General features: G+C 40.4%; 2 protein-coding genes across 4 annotated transcripts in view; both read right to left on the reverse strand.

The window, feature by feature from the left end:
- Window positions 1-15,669, reverse strand: part of si:ch211-1e14.1 (UPF0606 protein KIAA1549) — a 48,167-nt gene extending 32,498 nt beyond the window's left edge. For both annotated transcript variants that reach the window (XM_028586187.1, XM_028586186.1), the window contains exons 1-2: window positions 15,502-15,669; window positions 14,201-14,497 (exon numbers count right to left, since the gene is read on the reverse strand). In XM_028586187.1, the coding sequence (XP_028441988.1) occupies window positions 14,201-14,333 (133 nt within the window). In that variant the 5' untranslated portion in view covers window positions 14,334-14,497; window positions 15,502-15,669. The remainder of the gene's footprint in view (window positions 1-14,200; window positions 14,498-15,501) is intronic.
- A 1,770-nt stretch (window positions 15,670-17,439) lies between these two features.
- hipk2 (homeodomain interacting protein kinase 2) overlaps window positions 17,440-25,001 on the reverse strand; it is a 77,739-nt gene continuing 70,177 nt past the window's right edge. Inside the window, exons 13-15 of one of the 2 annotated variants that reach the window (XM_028584883.1) lie at window positions 24,384-24,610; window positions 24,100-24,248; window positions 17,440-23,727 (exon numbers count right to left, since the gene is read on the reverse strand). In XM_028584883.1, the coding sequence (XP_028440684.1) occupies window positions 23,263-23,727; window positions 24,100-24,248; window positions 24,384-24,610 (841 nt within the window). In that variant the 3' untranslated portion in view covers window positions 17,440-23,262. Of the gene's footprint in view, window positions 23,728-24,099; window positions 24,249-24,365; window positions 24,611-25,001 lie in introns of both variants that reach the window. The other variant, XM_028584882.1, reaches the window with a different exon arrangement.

Below are 25,001 nucleotides of genomic sequence, written 5' to 3' on the forward strand. Positions count from 1 at the left end.
TAACCCATATGCCCAGGATGGATATTGGCAAATGAGATCATATATTGGATCATCACATCTCTCCACTAAGTATACATTATGGGTCTGACTGCTTAGAATAGCTCTACCGAGGGCCCGTGTGTCTGAATAAACACATGCACACATGCAAATTAAGATGGCAGAAGAAAAATGTTTTTTTCTATATGTGCAGTGTTTCTTTCAGTGGCACATTTTGGTTTTGCTTGCTTATTCTTATTTTGTTTCGGTTTAATTTAACCTTTACAGAATGCAAACAGTTTGTTTCTGAAAGGGCAGTCACAGTGGGGGGATTTAGTTGTATAGCCTCCTCCAACAGTCAAATGAGTAAGAATATGTTTAGATACATCTCATAATATAAAGGGCAGGAAATGGTTTGCTTTGACTATTGCCTTTAATGCAGTGCAGCTCATTCTTGTTTATATCTAAATCATTAGCCAAACCATACTGCTTTGGGACTTGTATGAACATAACATAATAGGGCTTTGTATTGGCAAGAATCTGGCGATACGATACGTATCACGATACGTGGGTCACGATTCAATATATTGCAATATATTTCGATACTGTGCGTAAGGCGATATATTGGGATTTTTTTTATTAAGTATAATTTTAGAAAAAACTAATATTTAAAAAAAGACATGATGTGTATAAAAGTCAAAGAAGTTTACTTTAGGTAAACAATTCAGTACACAGAAAATCAAAATGCCAGTTTGGGATTGTGGTTTACAGGTTCTTAGTTACATAAATGTTAACCAATGTGTTACATGAATATTTTTGCACTTAAACTAAAAAAGTTTTTTTTTGAAAATCCATATTGCGTTTTTGAAAATCGATATAGTATTGCTAAATAAAATGTTGCGATACTCAAGTGTATTACATCCCTATAACATAATATAGGTATCAATGTTTGGATGTTTATGTATTACAATTTTATGCAAGATTTTAGAATTAACAGATTTTTCATATACTGTAGTTCTGAATATAGTCTTGAAAGTTTGAAAAAATGTATTCTCTTTTTGGAATGTAAAATCTACAGAGTAAACTATAAAAAAAAATAGTTGAATGATATTTCACTAGAATGATATGAATAGAATGATAACAACAAACAATATTCTACTTTGCATATAAGGATGGCTGGAATATAGCCTGCAACAATAAACACAAATTAGGGTTCGACCGATACTGTTTTTTCACGGACGGTTCCGATTATTAGTAGTTAATGAAACCGATAACCGATATTTGGAACCAATATGCATTTTCAGTAAAAATGACAATATTTAAGTCAAAATTAAGATTTTGGAATGTTACAAACTCTAACACAAGACTTTTTTAAAATGTTTTGAGCAATTATTTAATAAATTAGAAACTTTCAACATAATACCAAGTAAAAGAGAGTCAGATAGAGCTGTGGGCGGGACATTAAGTCAGACTCAGTGGGGAGTGAAACCGAAGCAGAGGGACAGACACAGAGCTGTAAACAAGCCAAAGTAGCGCACTTTTTAGTTCATTAACTTTATCGGTTATCAGACAACTAAAATGCTGATACAGATAATCTATAAACTGCCAAAAAAAACGGCCCGATAATCGTCTAGGGCCGATAATCGTCTATCCCTAACACAAACAGATGTGAATCCTCCAAGTAAGATCAAATGTGATTTTGGACTTTGCTGTCCTCTTAGGACTAATGATCTCAGAACTGAAAAAGAGTTAACCTGATAACGCCTGTCTGGAGACAGCTCTTTGCTGATGTCTGAAATTGAATCATAGAAAATACCTTCTCCTGGTCTCCTTTACTCAACCAGACCCTGTACTTACATGCTGTATATAGAAAAAAGGGAACAAGACAATTAACCTAAACAAAAAAATCTGTCCTTTAACACAGTGAAATATTTGGGCACGTGAGGGTTGACAGACATAACAATGATGTTCACAGCAGCATTTGCCGAACATGGAAAGGACATCTCCATCTGCTTTAATGCAATTGGTTGGGTGAAGCCCAAATATGATTTGCCTGGTGAATGGATGAGTATGCTATTTCTTTTTTTTTTTTTTTGGAAAAGAGACAGTGCTTCCAAGCAAAATGGCAATGGCAATTTTATTTATATATCATATTTCACAGCATATTTATTTACATGTAAACCCAAAGTGCTTCACATTGAAAGACAAAACTAAAAAATTTAAGCATAAACAACAAATATAAGAATACAGCAAAAGGCAAGCTGTATGGATCTCAGTAAAAACTAACTACACAGAAACACCACAAAGACCAATTTAATTATTCAAACTGAATTTTGGGACATATATATATATATATATTTTTTTTGGCATTTCAGGCCTTTAATTCCACAGGACAGATGAAGACGTGAAAGGGGAGAGAGAAGGGGAATGACATGCAGCAAAGGGCCGCAGGTCAGAGTCGAACCCGCGGCCACTGCTTTGAGGAGTAATCCTCTATATATGTGCGCCTGCTCTACCGACTGAGCTAACCCGGCCACGTACAATTTTGGGGCATTTTATAAGAACCAACCCTACCTTTAACTATCAGAATAAGGTCTCTATAGCATGCAAACAATAGTATCAGCCAAGCAGCTGTGAAACACAGACGTGTGCTTTGGCGTGCACATGCACCCCACCACACAGAATAATGCACACATACATTCCTATGTGTGTCGAGAAACTTGAGATACCTATTACAGAGCCCTCTAATGATATCATTTCCTATGTTTGCCAGACTGCTTATTGCAACAACAACAAAAAAAAGTTATTTAATGGTTGAGTAATTGGAAGAAGAAAAAAAGAAGCGAGAGAAGAAAGGATCTTTTGGTAATAATGCTAGCTAACTACAACCCCACACATGGTTCTGTTTTCAGCTAAGCCCCTCGCGTGACTGGCTCTTTTCAGTTGGCAGGAGCTGCGTACTGCTGAGTGCAGTCGGACAATCAAGATATGGCTGTGTTGACATTTGGTTTATCGGGGAAGCTTTTAAGTTGGGAAAGATCCCATTGTTTTTATCAGTGGAGTTCAATTTGCTCAATCTTTCTGCCAAAGCTCAAGCACCCCCCCCCCCACCACAAGAAAAAAAAAAAACTTTATAAGGGCTGCCTTTATAATAAACCTACACCAGTTGCTTTCCGGTGAACTTACTTGTTGAATTTAGCCTACATCAAACAGTAAAAGATTAAAGAATAGATTTAAATCAATTAAGTGAATGTTGTAAATAGAATCTAAGTTTGAATGCTAATCCAAGTCTTGCCTATGATCTAATAGCTCATTAAAAGTAAAAGTACAACTTAATGCCTTGTAGATAAAGAGGTTGCTAACATCTATCGAAAATGAATTTAGCGGTCTAATTTGGCCAAACAAGAGCATTAAAATGGAGACCTGACTGAAGTCATGCCTGCACTTCATCAAATATTCATGTGACCCTTGTTTTGTTGTCCTGAGGGAATACTTTTTAAGATAAGAGAAAAGGGGGGAGTGAAAAAAAGTGGGGGAGCAGGATAAGGGGGAGGGGAGTAGTGCAGGAGTACAATTGAGAAAGAGGAAGAGAAGTAACAGAGGGAGAATGGGGGAATCTGAGTTAAAGGTACAGTTAGCTACAATGGAAGCCGATTTTCCTAAACATTTTTCACTAAGTCTTCAGGGATTTGTAGCATGTCGGGCTACTGTTGACAGATTTAAGGATTTAAGATCATACAATAAAAGCTTCACAATAACCACACAAACTCACAAGAGTTTCCCCAGAATGCATGGCTATGACGGTATGACCAATTTCAAAGAGATGGATTTTGATGTGTCATTCTTTTAGAAAAGCCCTGCACTACTCACACGCACACACACACACACACACACACACACACACACACACAATTTGAGTACACTCCTTCACTTTCTAATGTCCTGATTTTCAAGACAGGAAGGCAAAGACTTGTAACCAGAGAGGCCCCGAGGACTGTGTCACTCAGCACGCTCTGCTACCTCTATCCTCCCAGTAGAGGATCCTCCGTTCCAACCCGCTCTCAGGCTTTAGGTCCTGGAAGAACAAACACTGTCTACTGGGTTAGGTTGAGCTCTCTTATGTGAGCAGAAAAGGGAAATATTTGTGCCCGGGTTACGTGAAATACTGTTAGGTTTCTAAGTAGTTGCTGTGATGTTGAAAAGGTCCGAAACAAAACAGTTCAGCCTTTGAGTAGCTGAAAAGTGGCCGGGCTGAGCCGCACCATCTGCTCTGATAAATGTATAAATAATCAGCTGCAGTTCATCAAAACTAGGGGTGGGAGATATTGACAAAAATGAATATCTCGATATTTTTTTTCAATATCTTGATATCGATATTCAGACAATATTTTTGAAATCCTTCTAGAAGTTAAAAGAAGCCCTGTTCGGAGGCTATTTCAGTGGTTCTCTTGGTAAAATGTACAAGCAAGATGAAATCATAACCATAAACAAAGGGCTCTGTTCTGTAACATATTGCACACAACCATGTCCTTATTGGAAGCAGTCCTGGAGCTGGGACAGGGCCGGGTCAGACTAGGTTCTGATAGTCCTTCTACTTGGCTCTATAGTCCTTCTGACCGGGACTTATGCTGGGATCAGGAGTTGGATGTGATCTGACTGGCCCAGGTGAGGGAGAGGTGCAGTTCTGTGTGCTTTTTTGATGTTAGAGTTTACATGGTCTAGTGTGTTCTTCCCTCTAGTAACACAATCTACATGCTGGGAGAAAGCTGGAGGGGAACAGACTTTAAGGACGTCTTGTTAAAGTCCCCTGTATCCCGTATCCAGGTGATCGCGCTGCAATTTGTTCACTATGGTTAGCAGTGAACCAAACTTGTGCTAACGTTAGCATCGGGGGCTATGTAGACGGCAGTGTGCTGTTTTCGTAGTAAATAAAATGGTCAGTATATTACCAATAGGGCTCCAGGTCAGGTGAGCCGTGCTGGGCAATGATCCTGCAGTTGGTACTCCATTCATTCTGTACAAAAATGCAGTCCTCCGCCTCTGGTCGTGCAGGAGTTATGTTCTCATTCTCATTCTGCCGGTAGATAGCTAGCTCGGCGTGCTAGCGCCGACAACAACCTGGAGGGCTCGGTCAGGCTATTTCCTCCGGGATGTTATGAGCCGCCTGAAAGGTTCTCGTAACAGCTGTGTTGTATCGTGATCCTGTATTGATTAGTTCAGTGTGGCTGTATGTACTTGTATAAATATAGCCACTGCACAATCGTGCGCCGCCATCTTTGTTGACATGAGTAAACGTCATAACGCGCAAGGTAAGAATTAGTAGCAGCTTACTCTCGTGCGGGACGATCGTGATTTTGTACAAAAAATACAGTCAAACAAACCCTTACAGTATTAACATCGCTACATATAATTGTTTAGAAGGTTATAGTGTGCGTTATTTGTTTTCTCTTTAACTTCCTTCAGCTCTTTTCATGTTTGGGGGGTCGGATTGTACAAATTATGAAATATTCGATATCCCAATTTTGCATATCGTCCAGACAACAATTTGGATATTATCGTCTAAACGATATATCGCCCACTTCTAATCAGAGCACATAGTGATTTGGGCTCAGCACAATATGGCTGCAATGCTGCCCCCAAACACTGACAGGCCATGAGCACAATAAACTGTAATCTAAGTCTAATAAATACAGTTTATTGTAAGCTACTGTTGTGTACCGACAACTTCTGCCAAGAGAACGGTTTCTTATCAGATCACAGTCTGAGTGATATTTGAGTTCTCAGTGTTATAGCTGCAGAAGCTCTCTTAGATACCTAAATGACTAGATATTTTATAAGACAAAGACAATGTTATCGGTATCCTTTAAAGGCTATGCAATGGATCACAACATGTAAAGCAAATCAATATAAAACAATATAATAAATGAAATGTATTGACCAGCATTCTAAAACACTACCATGGGTTATTTCCACTTGTATCTTCACATAACATTGTTGCTCTGCACTGGAAAACTTCCTTGGTAAAACTCAAAAAAGAGAACACAAAATCAGTAACAGATGTACATTCACAGGCTCCCACTATGGAACCTTCACATCACCACCTACCAGTTTGATGCAGGTAATGACAGACAACTGGAAAACTTTAGGTACGTGAGACTACAGCCATCGTCAGAATAGCTGACTATATAAAAAATATTATTATTAAATGCATCAGAAAAGATCACTATGGACACTGATGATCATGTGGAAAAATTATATTAAAAGCTGTTTTTAAAATGCGCTATCATTGACCCACTAATGGCTAGGGTTGGGCATCGTTTGGATTTTAACGATCCTGATTCCAATTCCGATTCTTCCTTTTGATTCCGGTTCTTATCGATTCTCGATTCCGATTCTTTGGGGGAGTTGGAGTTGAAATGGGTCACATGCCTATTTTCACAAATAAGAGGAAAGTTTTATTTTGATTCAATGGGGGTTTGCAGTTTTACAGGGCTTTTTCAATGTAAAACAAAGCCACACTAGAGCGCTGCTTGCTGTGTTTCAAGGCTGCAACGCAACAAGAGCCTAGCCGCTTCGGAAACCAAAACTTGCGCATATGAAATTGGGGAAGCGATGATCGGATTTAAAACCAAATCCTCTAAACGATTCCAATAAAGAAAACGATTCTACTGGAATCGTAACTTTTGAAACGATTCCAAGTAGGAATCGGTTTCTCGATGCCCAATCTAATGACCAGCAAATCAGCTTCCACTGCTCTCCACACAGCCAAATAATGGTGGGGGAGGCCAGTGAGCGAGAGGCAGGGTCAGCCACCGGCTGCTTTCCAAAAAGATCTTTCTGGTCAAGCTGCAGGCCTGGCGAGAGCAAAAGTACCCACTGTTTGACTTCTGATAGGTTCTACCCATTGATCTGCAACCGGCTCCCAGCTCTAATGAATAATGAATGGCCATATTGTCATCCCACACAGATCACATTTCACATGGCAACAGACTGCACTGGTAATTAGCCAGGACTTTGTTGGCCTGCAGCTTGCTGTGTTGAACTTGCCAGCCACTGCAGTGCAGAGACAGCGAGAGAGGGAGAGAGGAGAGAGAGAGAGAGAGAGAGAGAGAGAGAGAGAGAGAGAGAGAGAGAGAGACTGTTGAAGCAAAATTGCCAGGAAACTTCACGGTATCACGTATAAAGTTTGTAATTACATCCTGTATGTTTGTAAAGACCTTTCATTTCTAGATCTAGGGTGTACATGTGGAACTCTCTTTCACAGAAAGAGCAGAGGACGAGAAAAAGAACCAAGAGAAGCAGGGAAGTAAGAAGGAGGGGAATTACTGTATGATGTCGGATCTGGAGGAACAATTATACGTAGGTCGCCATGCTCTATTTGACCTAGAAACTATAAAGTGTGTTTTCCTGAGTCTGTGAGAGGGAAACTGGGTGACTGGTGACTTCACTGTTGAATTTGTGACAATGGAAACAGTTGTCATCCTGTGCATAAATTGAGTGAACCGTATAGCCATTGGTAAAGATGATGAGCACCTCCTGTCATGCAATAACTAAGCAAGACGTTTACCATAGTGTTCTTTTTTTATAGTTTTATAGGTAATCTGATCTTTAGCTAAGACATAGGCCTTTAGTCAGGCCAGGGGCAAACATGTCCGAGATGACATTGAGGTATTAAAGCAACACCAAATATTCTTTTGTACCTTAAAATAATGTTTCCAAAATTGTTTCAGTGGTTCATCAACTCGTAACAGGGTGAACGGCAAATTTACGAATCCCACTATGGCCATGTCAAGACAAAGCAGCTCGATTGGTTGGGGTTAGGCATTTGACCTCGAGTGGTTAAGGTTAGGATAGCCGATTGGTCAGGGGATAGGACCTGAACAAATGGGGTTATGTTACCTTGCGTAAGCATGGATGCCTGGCTGATTAATTCTACTGAAGGGCTGGTCTTGGCGTGGCCATAGTGGGATTCGTAATATCGCGAATGGCATTTCTGCATTCGCTTTGCGGCCCTCTATTGGCTATCTATTGGATTGCTTCGCATTTGCTCGGCATATCCATCTGGGAACTTTCCGTTGGAGAACTTTTGGGAAGGGGCGGAAATACTGGTTAGCTGATTGGATGAACCATCTGTTTATCACCTATGTTGGTGATAGACGGGCCAAATCAACCAATCAGATCCACGAAGCGTATGAAAATACAACCACAAGCCCGCCCCTGCTGCTGCAGGCAAAGCATAGCTCGTTAGCTCAGCATGCAAGCAACATGTCGGTAAAGGAGATTTGCCGTTTGTGTAATGAGAATTTAGGAATAAAAGGCACCATTTCAGGTCCCCGACCATATTCCAAAAGAAGGATCCAAGAGAAAAAAAGCATTAGTGAGCGGCTAACAGAATTAGGGCTACCGCTGTCTGAAAATACTGGTTAGCTGATTGGATAAACCATCTGTCTATTACCACCTAACCCACCTCAAAACCAACGCTGATTGGCCCGGTCGTTTGGCTAATGGCTCCAAATTTTCTCTGCCTCAAGATGCCAGACTGATCTGCGAGTGGAAAACTGGAGCTCGCGAGATCAGGACGGTCTCACAAGGCTAGCGGGTCTGTAGTTCGAATGAGACAGCAGTAATGGACAATTCTGCTTCCAACCTTTAGGGGGACCGAAGAGGAAAAGTGCTTTGGTGTTGCTTTAAATATACACTACCGGTCAAAAGTTTGGGGTCACTTAGAAATTTCCATTCCACTCCATTCCAGACACAATACCTGCTGAGATCAGTTGTATTGTTTTTTTTAACCAGGGCAGCAGTTTTCAGATTACATTATTTGCTTACATAATTGCAAAAGGGTTCTCGACTGTTGTAGAAAGAAGTGGCTGAAGAAACACTACAAATTCATGCTTTTTGGTCTAAACGTCATACCCAAATTAAAAGTGGTACAGCTCCCATATACTTTGACACTCAGGGGTGTGCCTGATATCATTGGAAAGGTGATTGATGTGGGTTTGTTTGTGTATTTGAGAAGTGTTGTATTTTGTAGTTTTTGGCTTTTTTATTTGCACTTTTCAAATAGACATAAAAAAAAAACACAGACATATTTGTAGAAAAGAATTCATATAAAATCCATTTTTGAGTCTTTTAGCTTCTGAATTTTTTTTCTGTAGTAAGCTGAGACGTGGCTAATGCTGTGTTGTCTGTCACCTGTCAGATGTGTTTACAGCAGTGTATTTTAATAATTTTACAGATTTATAACTTAGACAGAAATAAAAAATCTCCATTCTAGCCTCTGTAACTCTGTGTCAGTGAGGCCTAGAATCGCCCTGACACTTGTAACAAAAACTTGAGAATGTTTCCTTTCCAATGATATCAGGCACACCCCTGAGTGTCAAAGTATATGGGAGCTGTACCACTTTTAATTTGGGTATGACGTTTAGACCAAAAAGCATGAATTTCAAGTGTTTCTTCAGCCACTTCTTTCTACAACAGTCGAGAACCCTTTTGCAATTATGTAAGCAAATAATGTAATCTGAAAACTGCTGCCCTGGTTAAAAAAAACAATACAACTGATCTCAGCAGGTATTGTGTCTGGAATGGAGTGGAATGGAAATTTCTAAGTGACCCCAAACTTTTGACCGGTAGTGTATATTTTAAAGCCATCCAAAAAGCCAAATTAGAACTTCTTGATTCCTTGACATGAAGTAAAAAATAAGTTGGTGTTCTAAAATGAATAATTGGTAGCTGAAAGTAAAAGCCAAGGTTGGGTGAACATCAAAAAGGCTGCACTTTTAAAGGACTAGGCCAAATGAAAAAACCCCAGAGCAGTGACGGTTCTACTCCTGAATGTTTTAACGCCAAGGACCAAAGATGGCCCGGTGAATCTGACATTGACGGTGTTGGCGTGATCAGCTAGTGACAACAAATGGCAATTTACGCTCATCTCCATGTTTGATACACTTCCTCGACGAAGGAAGCCTTCACCGTAAAAACTAACAATCGGCTGTCACAAAGCTGATAATAGGTCTTTCATTTAGCAACGTAGGCTAAACCTGGGCAAACATTTTGGAGGGAGGTTTGAAAAAGCTGTGAAAATGGAAGTTAGACAAGTATTTTTCTCTGCTTATTTATAGAGTTGTGTATTGTTTGGATTTTTACGATTCCGATGCTGAACTGGTACTTTTAAAACAATTATTTAAATGTAACAATATATTAACGTTTTAAAGTACTTTCCCAGAGGGAAGCCTACATTTACGGTAGCAGCTAACAGTAGACTACAGAGAAAGTGAGATATTTTTACGTCTGTTTCGGAGTGACAGAGGGAAAATATTTCAGTCGACACATTAAGTGGAACCTAAATGAGGAACCAATATTTGCGTTCTAATCCGGTCCGATTGCTACCGGTTGCGTAGGAACCGGTTCCATAGTGGAACTGGGTTTCGGTACCCAACCCTACTTATTTATCGTGTAAGTATTAACAGTGTGGGGTTAGTGAAGTGTAATCTTTAAAAAAAAAACATCACACGTCAGAACCCTGGAACTCTGTACACGTGCGCCTGCTCTACCAACTGAGCTAAACGGCCACGTGAAGTGTAACCTTCAGTGTATGGGCCAACAACATACCAGTGAAGAATTACGCTACTGTAACTTTGCACTGTTGTCACTAATGGCAGTGTAGCATGATCTTTGTTTAGTCGGCTTGTACTGAATTACACATCTAAATGTACCTTACAAACGTATACTATTGTTGAATTACATTACAGCTTTCCAGAAATACGTAAGACTATAAAACCACACACTCTTATTGTAAAGCGTTGTAATTTTGTACTATTCTTAAATGACAAAAATACTTAAGGCCCATCCCTTGATGTTCCCATTATGCAGCAACAATTCAGATGGCTTAAAGTGAAACAGGCTAATTCAGAACAGCAGTTGTCTTAAATCTGTCCAAATGACTGATAAATGTATTCTCTTGTGATGCAGTGGGTTTGCAGTCTGCCACAGGAAAATGGTCTATGAAATGCTTCTCAAAGTGATGCATTTAGCCTAGTGCGATCATCCAAACCGCAAGGAAATATAAATGAAACCAGCCTCTCAGCTCTGACAGCAGATAGCTTCCCGTATGAGGTGATATAACCTTCATAAATCCCTGTGAAGTATTCCTACAGAAATACAGATCATGCCAACTTTCATTTTTCCCTCCATTTTATTACACAGATTGAGCCACTTGCTATGTGAATAAGAAAATCTTTAGCAACGAGTGGAGCATGTGACACCCAGCCCACTTCTTAAACGTGCGGTATACTCGCCGCAGCCGGCCTGTCGCGCTAATGAGCAAAGGCTACCGACTAGAAGAAGAAGAAAAAGGTAAACAACGGCAGAACTGGCAGCAGCATTGCCGTCAATGCTTCGATTCGATTACCCACTTGGTCGGATCAAGCCTTTCATTCGCCATAAAAGAACTCATCTTAACCCAGTAAGTTTACAAGAGAGACCTGCAGTCACTCTGACAGTCCTGGCATCCCGGGAACTCGTCCATGCTTCCTGTTTTCCGCTTTGTTGCGTGCCGCTGGAAAAAATCTGCCAGCAAGCTCTACGTCATTTTGACGTCACATTCGCGCGGTGTAAAAACGGCCCTTAGTCGCCAACCAAATGAGCAAGACACCAGGAAGAGAATGACAAAGAAAGGCGGTTATCCTACATCTCATAAAAGTTTGGGATAAAAAAATAAAAGAGCAAAATATCTTCTGAAAGCTTTGTTGTACGGTCATCGTGTTAGCGTTAGGCCGGTTACACACTGCCTGCGTGGCGTGAGCGTGGCGTTTCTGTTGCGTGTCAGCTGTGTGGCGGCTGCATGGCTTTTCTGTCTTTACACACCAGAAACGTGTCTGACTCGGCGCTGCTGCTGCTGCCTTGTCTGGTCACATGTATGTTTCCAATCGATAAAATGAAATACCATGTTAAACATAAATATATACTGATTTGATTTCAGCAAAGACGGCAAAATTGGCTACAGAATATTTTGTTCTGTATTGACAGGTGCAATATTAGAAAATCGTTTTTTTTTTTATTACATTTATATCTGCATTTATATTAAAACCTAGAGACTTTCAAACATCAACATGTCATTTATTAATAAGTATTGGTGTCTAAATGACATATAAACATCTTTTCCTATTCTAGTTTGCCTGGAAACGCTTCCAACACGCTTGCGTGTCGCGTGAAAAATAGGCGTCGGTTCTATTTCTAGCAGGCACGCGTTTTCGCCTGAGACGTGTGTGTCACGCAGGCAGTGTGTTAGCTCGAACCTGTTAACACAGGAGCCGAAATATAAATGGACACGCCACGCAGCTGACACACTCGCGCGACGCATCCAGTGTGTAACCGGCCGTAGGGTTGTTATACCATTGCAGCCCATCCTAGCTTTAAGGAGAACCATCTCGACAGGAGGGGTTAAAATGCAAACTAGTCAGCAAACACGCAGCTGATTGAGCATGATGAGCAAAAGCAAAATGGTGGAATCAGGAAGAATTATACTCTATGCAAAAATATTAAAAACATCCCACTGATGCATTCTTTTTTAGATTGTTTACAGTATGGTTTCACTGTACTACACCAGCTGACTAGTCTGACAAAATCTGAAATAGGACTCGGGTTCTCTCATTAGGGCTTCACAAAAGCATTAAACTGAAGACAGTTGGCAGTCCACGTTATTGTTCATCAAATTAAAAAAAAAGCTGAGCATGGAGGTGTTCATCGTAAGTGTTTGAGATTGACTAATTCCTGATTCCTGCACAAGGCTTTTGCCCTGGCATGTACTACATAATCCTATTACAACATAATATCATGAGCTTTTGGCTGCTCTTAAAACATGTTCTTTTCACTGGCCAATGTGTAGGGGGAGGGTTGTTGGCGGGATCATGTCAATATCTATAAAAGTAAGCCCAGGGAAAAACCCCTATCAAGTTTATCTTATTACTGGAAACTGGTTTAACTTTACAGTCTGTGTACTGTAGAGATAGAGCCACTTCACCTCTTGTGTAAATCCAGAATTAGCGTCTGCTGAGTTAAACTACTAGAGAAAGACTTTTGTGCTTCAAACTCCATAAACTAGACTAAGAACAAACAGAAGCAGTTGCACTATTCGGGCTTCTATATATCATCGATTACATCATTTCTTTGTATTGAGGGGATGGCAAGCTTTAAGTAGAAGAACTGGTAGCACCGTGAAGTGAAGTGAAGGTTAAGACAGCGAGCTTACAACTGGAAGGTCGCTTGTTAAGTTAGCCTTGAGCAAGGCACGTGATAAACCCAACTGCTCCAGTGCAGCTGCTGAGTGAGTGGCCCACAAACATGACTGTGGTTGGAATAAGCATCTCCTAGATATGACTGTGTGTAACTGTGTCAAATATTGCTGAAAATAAGCATTCATGCTTGGCAAACCTACCCAAATTAAATAAAGGTAAAAAAATAATGTAGGATATTTGCTGCTATACCCTGCCCTGGAGAAGCTGTATAGAGAATAGATACCTAGATGGCGGTAAGCTTCTAATTTCTCTCTAACCCAATCCTCAGGACAAGTGAAACCAGAAACTAATCCATCAAGACTCACATCTCGATTAGGATGCGCGCGCGCACACACACACACACACACACACACACACACACACACACACACACACACACACACACACACACAATATAAGGACCTAGGCTAATTGTTCCACAAATACACAAATAACATGTTCACTATTTTTTTTACATGGGTTGATTGCCACTTCTTATACTACAATAAGAAACAATAATGGGTATTTTTGTCCTTCAAAATGATCTCTATAGTTATTTTTGGTTTGGAACAGAAAAATGTGCCTGTACTATGCACATCTATTGCATGAGACAGGTGCATAGGAGAGGGCTAAGTATGTCAAAAGTTGCAAAGAAACACCTGCACGCTGTCTAACTTGCAAGGATAAATTGAATGGCAATGTTTCAGTACTAGACCTTCATCAGGCAAATGGTATAAGACACTGAGAAGCCAGCTTTTGGTAGGAAGGGGCTGTGGATCTGCACATGCATGGTTTGCATGTATCACCTTACAAGTGCAACTTGAACCCAACATGGCGTCAATGTTTAAAAGCTAACTGAATGTTTACAAGATACTGTACTGTGTCAGTTATAACATAAGGTACAAATTAGGGGATCGTGTTGTGCAAGTCGGCAAAAGGTGTTCTCTTACCTGCAACAGGTGAGTCAGCTGCGATCACTGTTACCAACACCGTCATCCCAAGAAACACTGCACGCTGGCCACGGGCATGCATGAGAGCCTTGAGCATCACCACCAAACCCACAGAGGAGACTAAACTTGCCATGGTACGGCGGGGGTAAGGTCAAGGCATTTCATCCAGTTAAGAAGAGAAGATTCATTCCAAAAAATGAGATAATCAAGGTTTGGGTTTATTTCAGATGCTGCCTGGCTTGGTATCCTTTAGTTTATGGCCCTCCTTCCATAACACGTGCTCGCAATGAAGAATGGCTGTTGAAAACAAAAGAGCAACAGTCAATGTGACACTCACAACAAAGCAGCCACATTTTCTCTTACTACAAACGTCACTTCATGAATCAGCCATTAACTGGAAACAACCACTGATAAACTGAAGTACAAATAAGCCCACGTGTGCTCTAATTCCATTTGATTATGGTTACATTTTTAAAGCACATGGCAATAAAAACAGGGACAGATGGGTCAGTTGGAAAATGAGAGGCTAATTCTTCTGAAATTGAAAAAAAATTCTTCATTTTATTTTAGGCCATTGCCTACATTTTGCTTAAACTATGCACTGGGCCTTTCATAAACAAAAAAGTTAATGTAGTTTCATTTTTTTGGATTCTAAAATTATATTTGTTATGGATTTGAGACAAAAATTTGAATAAGCATCTCTCCACGGAAGTATAATAATAATAATAATAATAATAATAATAATAATAATAATAATAATAATAATAAAAACATGTTAAAATAAATAAAATTTGGGGGGTTGTTTTTACATTGTGAAAGAAACATGTCATGCACATGGCCAAAAGGCTATTTATTATAATGTAACGTTAATAACATTAGTCAAATACACACAAATGAGGAATTATTATCCCATTAAACAACCTAACTAACTCTACATTTAGGCGGATAACCGTTCAACGTGGTGAAAAGAGGAGCGCACATAGGACCAGCACAGGCTCCATCCCCGGCAGAATGGCCATAGCTTTCAGTCGCTCTCTTACAGGCTCTCGTCATGATAAGACAGTCTCTTGTCCTACATCCCGTCCCGTTACTTTAACGGTCATGTGGCTCTTCGTAAGGCTAGACAAAGCAGGTTACATCCCGCATTTGAGTCACAGCAAAATGCTACAAAAGGGTTAGCTATACATACTTTGGTTATATTGCCCAACGCTAGCTTTGAGTGCAAAGATAACAGGATTTTTTTTTCTCCTTTCACCCAGCCATTCCTGTCAGCCTGCTCATAGCTGCGCATTCAGACTTACCAAAAAAGGAAGCTCCAACTCTGTCAATTCCTTTGTCTGGGTTACGAGAAATATCCTTGGATGAAATAAAATGCTGCCTGGGGCTTCGCCACTAAGCTTCATGCAACCACCTGCCTGCGTTTGAAGTTATTTCAGTGTAAACGTAACGTGCACGAGCTGGTTGCTGGCTTTCATGATGTGACACTCTTTCGGTAACAGTTACCTTCTCCCGTCCTGAGGATTGGGTTAGTCCCGCCCACTGACCGATCTGATTAGTTTCTTACTTATCGAAACCGTCTGTCATTGGCTGCAGCTCATTTCTGTCAAAGTGGGTTTTAAACAGTAGGTTGGTTCTCACTGACTGGCGTCTGCGGCTTCCACGGCAACGTCGCTTCATGCGTTTAGGTTTATAGCCATGCATTTATAGATCAACGTCAGCTTTTTATTGGCTAAATAGAGTTTAACGGTACCGAGGCATGCTGAAAGAAAGAGTTATCAAACTGGCACCGTCTATTTTTTTGCAAGGATTAATTTTGGTTGGTATAAACTACTGTGCCTGTCAATTTACAATTCCATCAACATTTATAAGCACGTTTAAGTTTCTGACAAGACTATGCAAGGATGCACACTTTTTTTTATCGTAATGCATGATTTCACTCGGGAAGTAAATTCCAAAAGAGCTTGCACGGCTTGAGATAGGCCCCCTTGGTGCATGCTTTAACCATCGTGCTTAGCAAGGTTTTGTGGTTGAAAATAAATGGAGATGATCAGCAGATCAGCATACCCTAATCACGTCAGTGCCAGTTTCTAGACGTCAACATTTTGGTGTGCACTGCCACCTAGTGGTATATACTAATATTAATGTTGCTGATTCTAGATCAGTTTGGCTTTCAATTACTGTACGTCCTCCTGAACATTTAGCTGGTATTATGTGTGCCATAGCATCATGGAAAATAAAATCAAAAAATGTTGACGATCTCTCTTTTCAAAATACGACATAATAAATTGGTATAAAAATAGCTGCCAGAGATTTCGTCCGTGGTGGAATAGTGCAATTACCAAATCAGAATCAGAATCTGATTGCCAAGTACGTTTTTTGCACATACAAGGAATTTGTCATTGTGTTGTTGGTGCAATGTCACACATTCTCTAAATATAAGAGAGATAAAAAGAATATAAACAATATAAGTATGAACATATACATACAGTATGTATTAATAAAGATACAAATAAATGTAAAATAAATAATAAAATAAGTTAAACGGTAGTAAAAACCACTGTATTTAGGTACAATTTTGATGTACTTCTACTTCCCTTGAGTTTATTATCAGTTTATGCTACTTTATTTCTACTCTCCTGCATTCCAGAGGAAAATATTGCATTGCACTTTTTACCCCACCACATTTGATAGCTAGTTACAGTTATTAGTTACTTTATTTTACATACAAAACACACAGTATGTTAACCTTTGCCAAATATTGGATTTGTACCTCAAACAACTATTAGAATATAATGCTACATTAATGCATTACTATTAACAATTCTATAATATAAAATATAACACTCAAAATGGCCCTGAACCTAACCCTAACCTTTTAATACGTGGCAAACCTGTTACACTTTTCCTTGTCATTTAGTATTCTTTCATAGTATTTTTTTTTATATTGTGGTATATCTACTTTTACTTCCGTAAGGGAACATAATCTTCTTCCACTACTGGATTCATGCCCAGGGCATCAAAAGGGTGTATAAGGGAAATAAGTGAAAACACCTTTAAATGAACATTTGGACATTTTGGAGAAATAGTGTATGTAGTATGTTTGCTTATTGTTGTGTATTTTTATTTCCTTTCTGATGTATTATAAGAGTTAGCATGCTCAAGAACTCACAACATAGCACAAGCACGGACACACACACACACACACACACACACACACACAGTAGAAAACAGGATACTGGTGCCGTGACTTAACAGTTTAATGTAAATCCAAGACAAAGTGTGATTACATTTCTACACATATACAATATGCATATGTGAGCATACAAATTCTCATTAATAACTCGATTCACCTCGGAGACCGAAAAAATGATCAAAAGTAACAGTGAATAACAAGCTATAACATAGTTCACCACAACGCGAGCCCCTTCTCACCCTACAGTTAGTAAAGAGGACAATTAAAATAACTATATTCTTCTATTTGACGAAGCTGTTTGTCTGTTAAAATCCTCCTGTAAAATGTACAATGCTATCATTAGTTTTTTTCGAAGCCTAATATAAATTCACTCCATTTTTCTACAACGAAAATGATTAAGAGAAGCACACAACATCATAATGGTAACACAAGCGCTTAGTAGCAAGTTCTCAACTTGTTAGGAGGTTTAATTAATCCTTCTTCTTATTGTCATTATTATAGTTATTTAAACATTCTATAAAGCCAGTAAAATATCCATTCTCATAACATACTTAATAATATTAGGCTAATGAACAGGGTATACATAGAACGCTAACATCAACAGATTGAAATAATGAGACATCACACCCCAATAAACAAAAGTAAATAAGAAAAGACAATTAACAGAGAAGTATACTAGGAAATACTGCAGCACACATTAGATTTATCGACAAAGAATGAGATTTTACACTGTTGAGAAACCATACAGCAATGGACACAAAATGGGGTCAGGGTTTGATGCACTCTTAGGTCTTTAGAAAATGTAAATAAACTGATAAACCGCTTGCGTGAATATTCTTGTGCAAGTAGCTATTTGAGAAATTGAGCTTCTCTAATTGACAATTTTGAGAATGTACTAAAAGGGATTGTGACTTTGAGATGACCGCTAACTTCAGATGCATATTTTTGTAGTGTAAACATGCAAATCTGACTTTGAATGTAGCTTGGTTCTACCACTTCTAGATTCCATTTATTAACACCACAAAAATAACTATCTTTGGCTAGAATTGTCTCGGAACGTAAAATGGGGAAAAAAGCTACATTTTCAATGTAGAAAGTAGGACCAAAGGTCTTACAACACCGCAATTAGGGGATTTGATGTAGAAAATGAATCTATATCCTAGCCTGGTTTTACACAAATTAGAATATATCAAGATAGTAGGAAAACAATCGTATTTCAATCAGTTTTGGTTCTTAAATACATCGATTGTAATCACCTGACACCCTCTATCACTGATGGCATCAAACCTTGACCACCTCACCCTGAATTCCCCCAAGGAATAGCCAGCAAAAAGGAGGAGCAGATCTCCTTAATGAAAAGTCAAAAACAAAACAAAAAACAAACACTCTCATCCGAAAAAAGGCTTTAAGAATGCTTGTGGTGCTAGATTATGAATTTCCTGGTGACAGAAGAGGACATCAGCTAAAGAGGAATCCACCTAACACCTGCTCCTAACCCCTCTGTACTTTTGTTGGACATTTGCCGAACAGTTTATACGGAACGGGTTGACGTTGCAGGTGATCTGTACACTTCTCGCTGAGCTCCAAGTCACCTTAGAGGAGTTTGTCTGAAGACTAATGTAGCACTGTGCGCCATTATGCGTCTCAGGAATGTTTCTCAGTGGTTCCAAAAGCTCCAGGAGGAGGAGGAGGAGGAGGAGGAGGAGTATTCACGGTAACACCATGAGCAAAGCTGGAAGTTTGAGTGTATATGAAAGGAGAATGCCAGGCTTCATAGAGAGTGAGACACTGCCTTATTCAGTTTTCCCTAATTGAAATGTCACCTTAAACCTTTGGAGGTATCGTTGGTTATTTGGAAGGCAGTACTCTAACAGTAAAGTCGCTAGCTGGGAAGGCTATGCTCACCTTAACAACACGAAATATCGTAACACTCTACTTAAGCACATTTTGGTAATTGTAAGGTCACTCGATCTACATTAATGCTCACATTTCTGCTTCCCCTTTTTTTTTATAAAACACAAAACATTGGCTATGTGAAACAGAGTAATAGACAAAGGTATCATACACATCAAGTCATTTTCCACAATGTTGCGCATAGAGGGCTTCTCTTAATTGGATGTTTCATTTGAGAATATCTAGCGATTATTTGATATCCCCCTAGTCATGAGGATAGTGGTACTTTTACATTACTTCTCTCATATGGGATTTTGCTGGCGATCAGATGTATAATTATTGCATCATGCATGGCCACAAACGGTGTAGAAATTAAATGGTCACCCACTGAGAAAGATCTAAAGCCATTTCAGATGCCGCAGGTCACGTATTACATTCATTTTGTGCGGGTGACCATGGTTTTAAAGGTATAGTTGGTACATTTTTGATTAATCAATTTTTACAGGTCATTCTATTTCATGGCACGCTAATGTAAAATTCAATTCATTTTCATACAACACCAATAAAGCTACAACATCAACAACGTAAAAAAAAAAAAAAAAACCCAACAACAACAACAACAACAACAACAGTGTGAGGAGTCATGAAAGCAAAACAAAAAAAAGCTTTTAAAACAGACTGCAGCTCTTCTTAAAGTTGAACATCCAGCTTCTAAACCAATTAACGACTGCTGTATGCATTAAGTATGTTAAATCCTCCTTGTCTACATCATATGCACACATGCATTTGCTTGGGGTGGGGGTGGGGGGGTAAAACAACATGTCCTCAAAAGCACTTGTAGAGCGTTTCAAAATGAGAACAGAAGTTATTGCCTGTCTGCTCTAGCAACGCTGTGGGGGATTGCTTGTACTGTACTGTACTGTACTGTGCTGTGCTGAACTGTACATGATCCATCTGTTGAATTCTTTGGTGGGAAGAGCGTAAAAAGAAAAAAAAAAGTCCTAGTGTGACAATGCTATCCCCGTGCTGACAGAAGAGGGGACAGGACAGCAGCGTAGCATGGGCAACGCCAAATTCCCTCAAACAGTGGAATGTTTCAGTAGTCTGTCTCATAACAGAGAAGCCAAAAAGATTTCAATGGAAAATCATCTCCCTTATGCGTGTGTGCTTAGGCCCCAATGACCTAGAGGAAATTAAGTAGATCAAATCAAATCAAATCAAATAAAAAGACAACAGAACAGAGAAGAATGGTGTAACCAGCAACGTACTACGTAATCACATCTTTAACTACCCGGACCATAGGCTTGCATGCTGGAGCTGACGGGGAAGTGGAGAGTTGTGGGAGGAAAAAGTACCAGGATGACAAACCACTCTGGGGCCCGTCAAGGGATTTCTTTTTTCAAAATACACACACACACACACACACACACACACACACACACACACACACACACACACACACACACACACACTCTGATAAAACATCCACAAGAATTATTGCAACAATCTCTAAAAAATAAACACAACATGTACTACAGCCAGGTCAAAAAAAGTTCAAGATGAAGTTAAGTTAAACAGAAATAATAATAAATCACTTCAAATGCAAGTACTATGGCATACCATGAATGAGAGGGGAAGGCATTCACTAAAACCACCAGCAGTACTGATGTGCCTACGTTCAAGAGGACAAACGAACAGAGGAGATTATTTGTATCATTGGCTACAAGAAAAAAAAAAAAAAAAAAAAAAAGATGTCCATTAAATCAAGCAGCAAACACACAAAGCGACAGCCCTATTGGTTCTCTAAGTGTTCCGGTATCCCCGTTTCGGCTGGCGTGGCGATGTCTGTGGTGTACCTGGTTCGAAGACAAATGGACAGTGGCAACAAATGGTCCACACCGTGCCCTTCCAGGTGTATGCTGTGTCATCTCCCTTCTGTTCTGTTCTTGCAGCTCTGAGATGCTACCCAAACCTCAAGCGCAACAAATAACTTCCACATATCTTTGCTGGAGAAATCAACGACGCCACCAGCAACACATGACAACAACAAAAGGATTCGTGTCAGAATTAGAAGTGTGCATTCAGGTAAGGTGGCGCCCCCTTTTGGGCTCCTACCAACCACCCGGGCTCAGTGTTACTATCAACCTGCTCAGTGCCAACTTGCTACCATTTGAATCCCATTTAAGATAGAGCGTTTCACCCTGCCCTCCACAGTCCCTACCTAAACTGACCCTACGCTTTCAAACAGCTCTCTCACTCGTGCCTACACAGAATTTCTCTTCTCAAACAACCCTCGATACTCTGCCTCTTCTCTGCTGCCTGGCTATCCCTATAGCCTCACAGAACCACCGTCATGGCAACTATTACTTTCTGTCAGGCCCTTCTCTCGGACTAGCTTTAAACCTTGAAAAACAACCCCTACTGTGTCTCACCCACTGTACTGTAACTCTTTACCTGTACACGAATACTGAGCTGATATCTCTGCTCCCTAATCACGATGCATAAATTCCCTCGCGTGATTATAAAAAAACAACGACAAATATATTTCAAACTAGAGCCACATTTAGGGTGCCACTGTGATATAAAGGTTTACAGCTACAGCTATACTGTACATTTTCATATTTACATCAATATCCAGAGCAAAATGTAACAAGAATTTTATCTATGACTTTGGTAAGTACCCCAGGCAAGTTATCTCATGCACACATAATAAAATAGCTCAGCGTGATATCGACTCTGACATTAATCTTCATCATGTATAGTATGCTGTCATTAAGAACAAGATACAGCAAGGGGCTGAGCCTACACCTGGAAGAGAGCTACAACTGCCCCGACTAGGATGTGAAACCAGGGAAACATGTGTCTCTAAGTATAGCTATAGTCTCTTGTGGCTTTCAGGATCCAAGCCAAGTAAACTGTGTCGTTATAGTATATGTAAGGCACTACGAGGGAACAATGGTCAAAACCTAAAGACTGAAGAGAGTTTTAAGGAGGTGGACTACACACGCATGGCTGACAGTAGCACACACAGACAATCACGTTGTACATGCCTATGTTATAATAACCACTTTGTGCAATCACATAGAAAAAAAGAGGAACAAATAAATCTATTGGTATCAGGAAAAAAAAGTTGTCTTCTTAAAACAAACAGGTGCAGACTGCTACATTCTAAGAACGGGGCCCAGCTAAGACACCTAGCTAAAACTGAAGTATCATCATAAAGGTGAAACATAAAGGAACAAAAATATCTATAAATACACTAAAAAGTTTGTTGTCTTCTGTTGGTTATATTTCCAGAAGCCTCCTCTGGCTGGAGAAGGTGGAGTGTGGGGAGTTGCCTCTCTGTTCGCCCCACACCGTGAATGATTTGGAAATATTAAGACAGTTCAAGGCCATCAATATTTTTTTTTCTTTGAAGAGCAGCAGGTTTCCGTATTTCACCTTCTCCCAAATCTCTTGGGATTCCAAACTTCCAGTCAGTAACCCCTGTTCAACAGTCACTTCCCAAATTTAAGAGGGGAAAATAAAAGAAAACCAACCAGAGAACCTCCACTGTCCCGAAAGGCCTGTTTCAAACTTCCCTGTAAAACTAATGAGACATTACTTTTTCTCATAAAGTAAAGTGAAGAATAGACAAAAAAAAAAAAAGAAGAAGCAAAAACTGGCCCTTTCAGGAGAAGAAAAAAAATAATTGTAAAAAGAACATCTTGAACTGTACCCCTCTGAAATTCAACCCCATCTTTCCCTTCTAGAGAGGCTGTGAATCTCTTTTTTTCCTTTCTCTCTCTGTCGTTATATCTTCAAGTTATACGTGACAGTTTCATGAGGATTGCATGTTCCTCTGTCTCTGTTTATGTCTGAGGTCGAGGAGAGGATGTTTAGGATGTTGACGGTGTTCGGGGCAGTTAGGTTTCGGGGGGCAGCAGCAGCAGCAGCAGCGCTGGCTCAGGCTCTCCAGTGTCAGTCAGTGTCTTCTCTAGAGGTAAGGGTACTGGTTGACCTTAGTGGGGCTCAGCGGGTATCCAGTGTAGACAGTGGAGGCGGGTGAAGCGCTGATGTAGGCCTGGTGGGCAAACTGGGCCTGGTACTGGCTGTGGTGCAAGGTGGGCGAGGGCAGCACGCGGTGGCCCATGCTGACTGGGACCTGGTGGACGATGCTCGGCGGGTAGCTTCCGTGCTGGACTGCGTGGTGGCGCGCCGAGCCCTGCGACGCCACCAGGTGGGCCACGGTGCCGGTGGAGCCCAGAGCAGCAGGGGCTGTGTAGGTGTAGAGGTGGGGCTGGCTGGGTAGGTGTGTGGCAGCCAGGTGCGGGTGGACATTGCCCGTGTGAGAGGGGCTATTGTGATGGAAGGAGTACGGGGCCTGAGTGGCGATGGTTGGGGTGATGTAAGCCTGCTGGCGTCGATGACCATTTCGCTCGGCTACCATGTGCTGCTGGGCCTGGAAGAGGAGATGATAAAAGGGGCTGAATGTCAGTTGTATTGCTCGAGGATATTTCAAACTTTTGAGGATCAATATCGTTGTCATATTTCTCTTTTGTAATCTTGGACAGAGCCAGGCTAACTGTTTTCCCCCCAGGTTCCAGTCTCTGTGCTAAACTAAGCTAACTGGCTTAGTGGCCGCTTCCTATTTACCACACAGACATGAGGGTGGTATTGATCTTCTCATCTCACAGAACATGAAAAAGCATATTTCCCAAAATAAGCTAAATAGGTAATACACTATATGCAATATATACAGTTCCTCTAAAACCTGATCCTAAAAGATTCAAGGTTTCACACGCTGATAGTGATAACACACGTTTCACCATACCTGGCTGAGATTGAGAGGCTGCTGCTGGAGGGGGTGTGGCCCTGAACGCTGCTGTCGGTAGGACACGCCCCCTTGTAGGTGATTACTGCCAGACACCACTCCATTGGAGGATTTGAACTTGTAAGCTGTATTCTGATAATTCATTGCATCTGCACAGGAGAAGATACAAGTTTGGTTAATTGGGAAGCAGTCACTAGGTAATTGGTTACTATCTTATGCATGAAAATGTGTTTCAGGTGAGGAAAGCATCTTTCACAGTCCTTCACCTGGCATCAGGCGCTCACACTCATTCGGGACCTCACTGCTCTGGGTTTTAAGAGGGGGAATGATGATGGTGCGGGGGTTCCCATTGTTGTAGTTGTCCAGGATGGTGGTCTTTGTGTCGTAACTGTTGTTGTTCGGGTGTCTGGGCTCCACACTGTAGGGGCTGTTGTTGCTGGAACAGTCGGAGTCGGGTGAATCGTGGACCGTCACGCAACTGATGACATTCTTCCGCTGCTTTGACGATGAACTGAAGGAAGAGAAGGGGACCAGAGTGGAATGTTACTGAGAAATCAACTCCAGTGACCTAGGTAAACTCAAGGCCACCAATATTAGAACATCATGATGCTAGCGTATTGGTAAATTGTAATCAGATTTTACATCCTCTCTTTAATTGTATGCTGTAGCCAAGTATAACATGTTTGGTTACACTTTACTTGAAGGTATCTATAACACTGTCATGACACATGAACCCTAACCCTAACCTAACCCTAATCATAAACATTATAAACAAGTCATAAACGTTTATGACATAACGCTTCTTTTAATAAGTGTCAGTTGGTTTTTGTCATGACAAGTTCGTGGTTAGGGTTAGGGTTCATGTGTCATGACAGTGTCATGTCACTCTTATGTAGATACCT

This window comes from Perca flavescens, chromosome 8 (assembly GCF_004354835.1).
Source record: "Perca flavescens isolate YP-PL-M2 chromosome 8, PFLA_1.0, whole genome shotgun sequence".
Classification (NCBI taxonomy): Eukaryota; Metazoa; Chordata; class Actinopteri; order Perciformes; family Percidae; genus Perca; species Perca flavescens.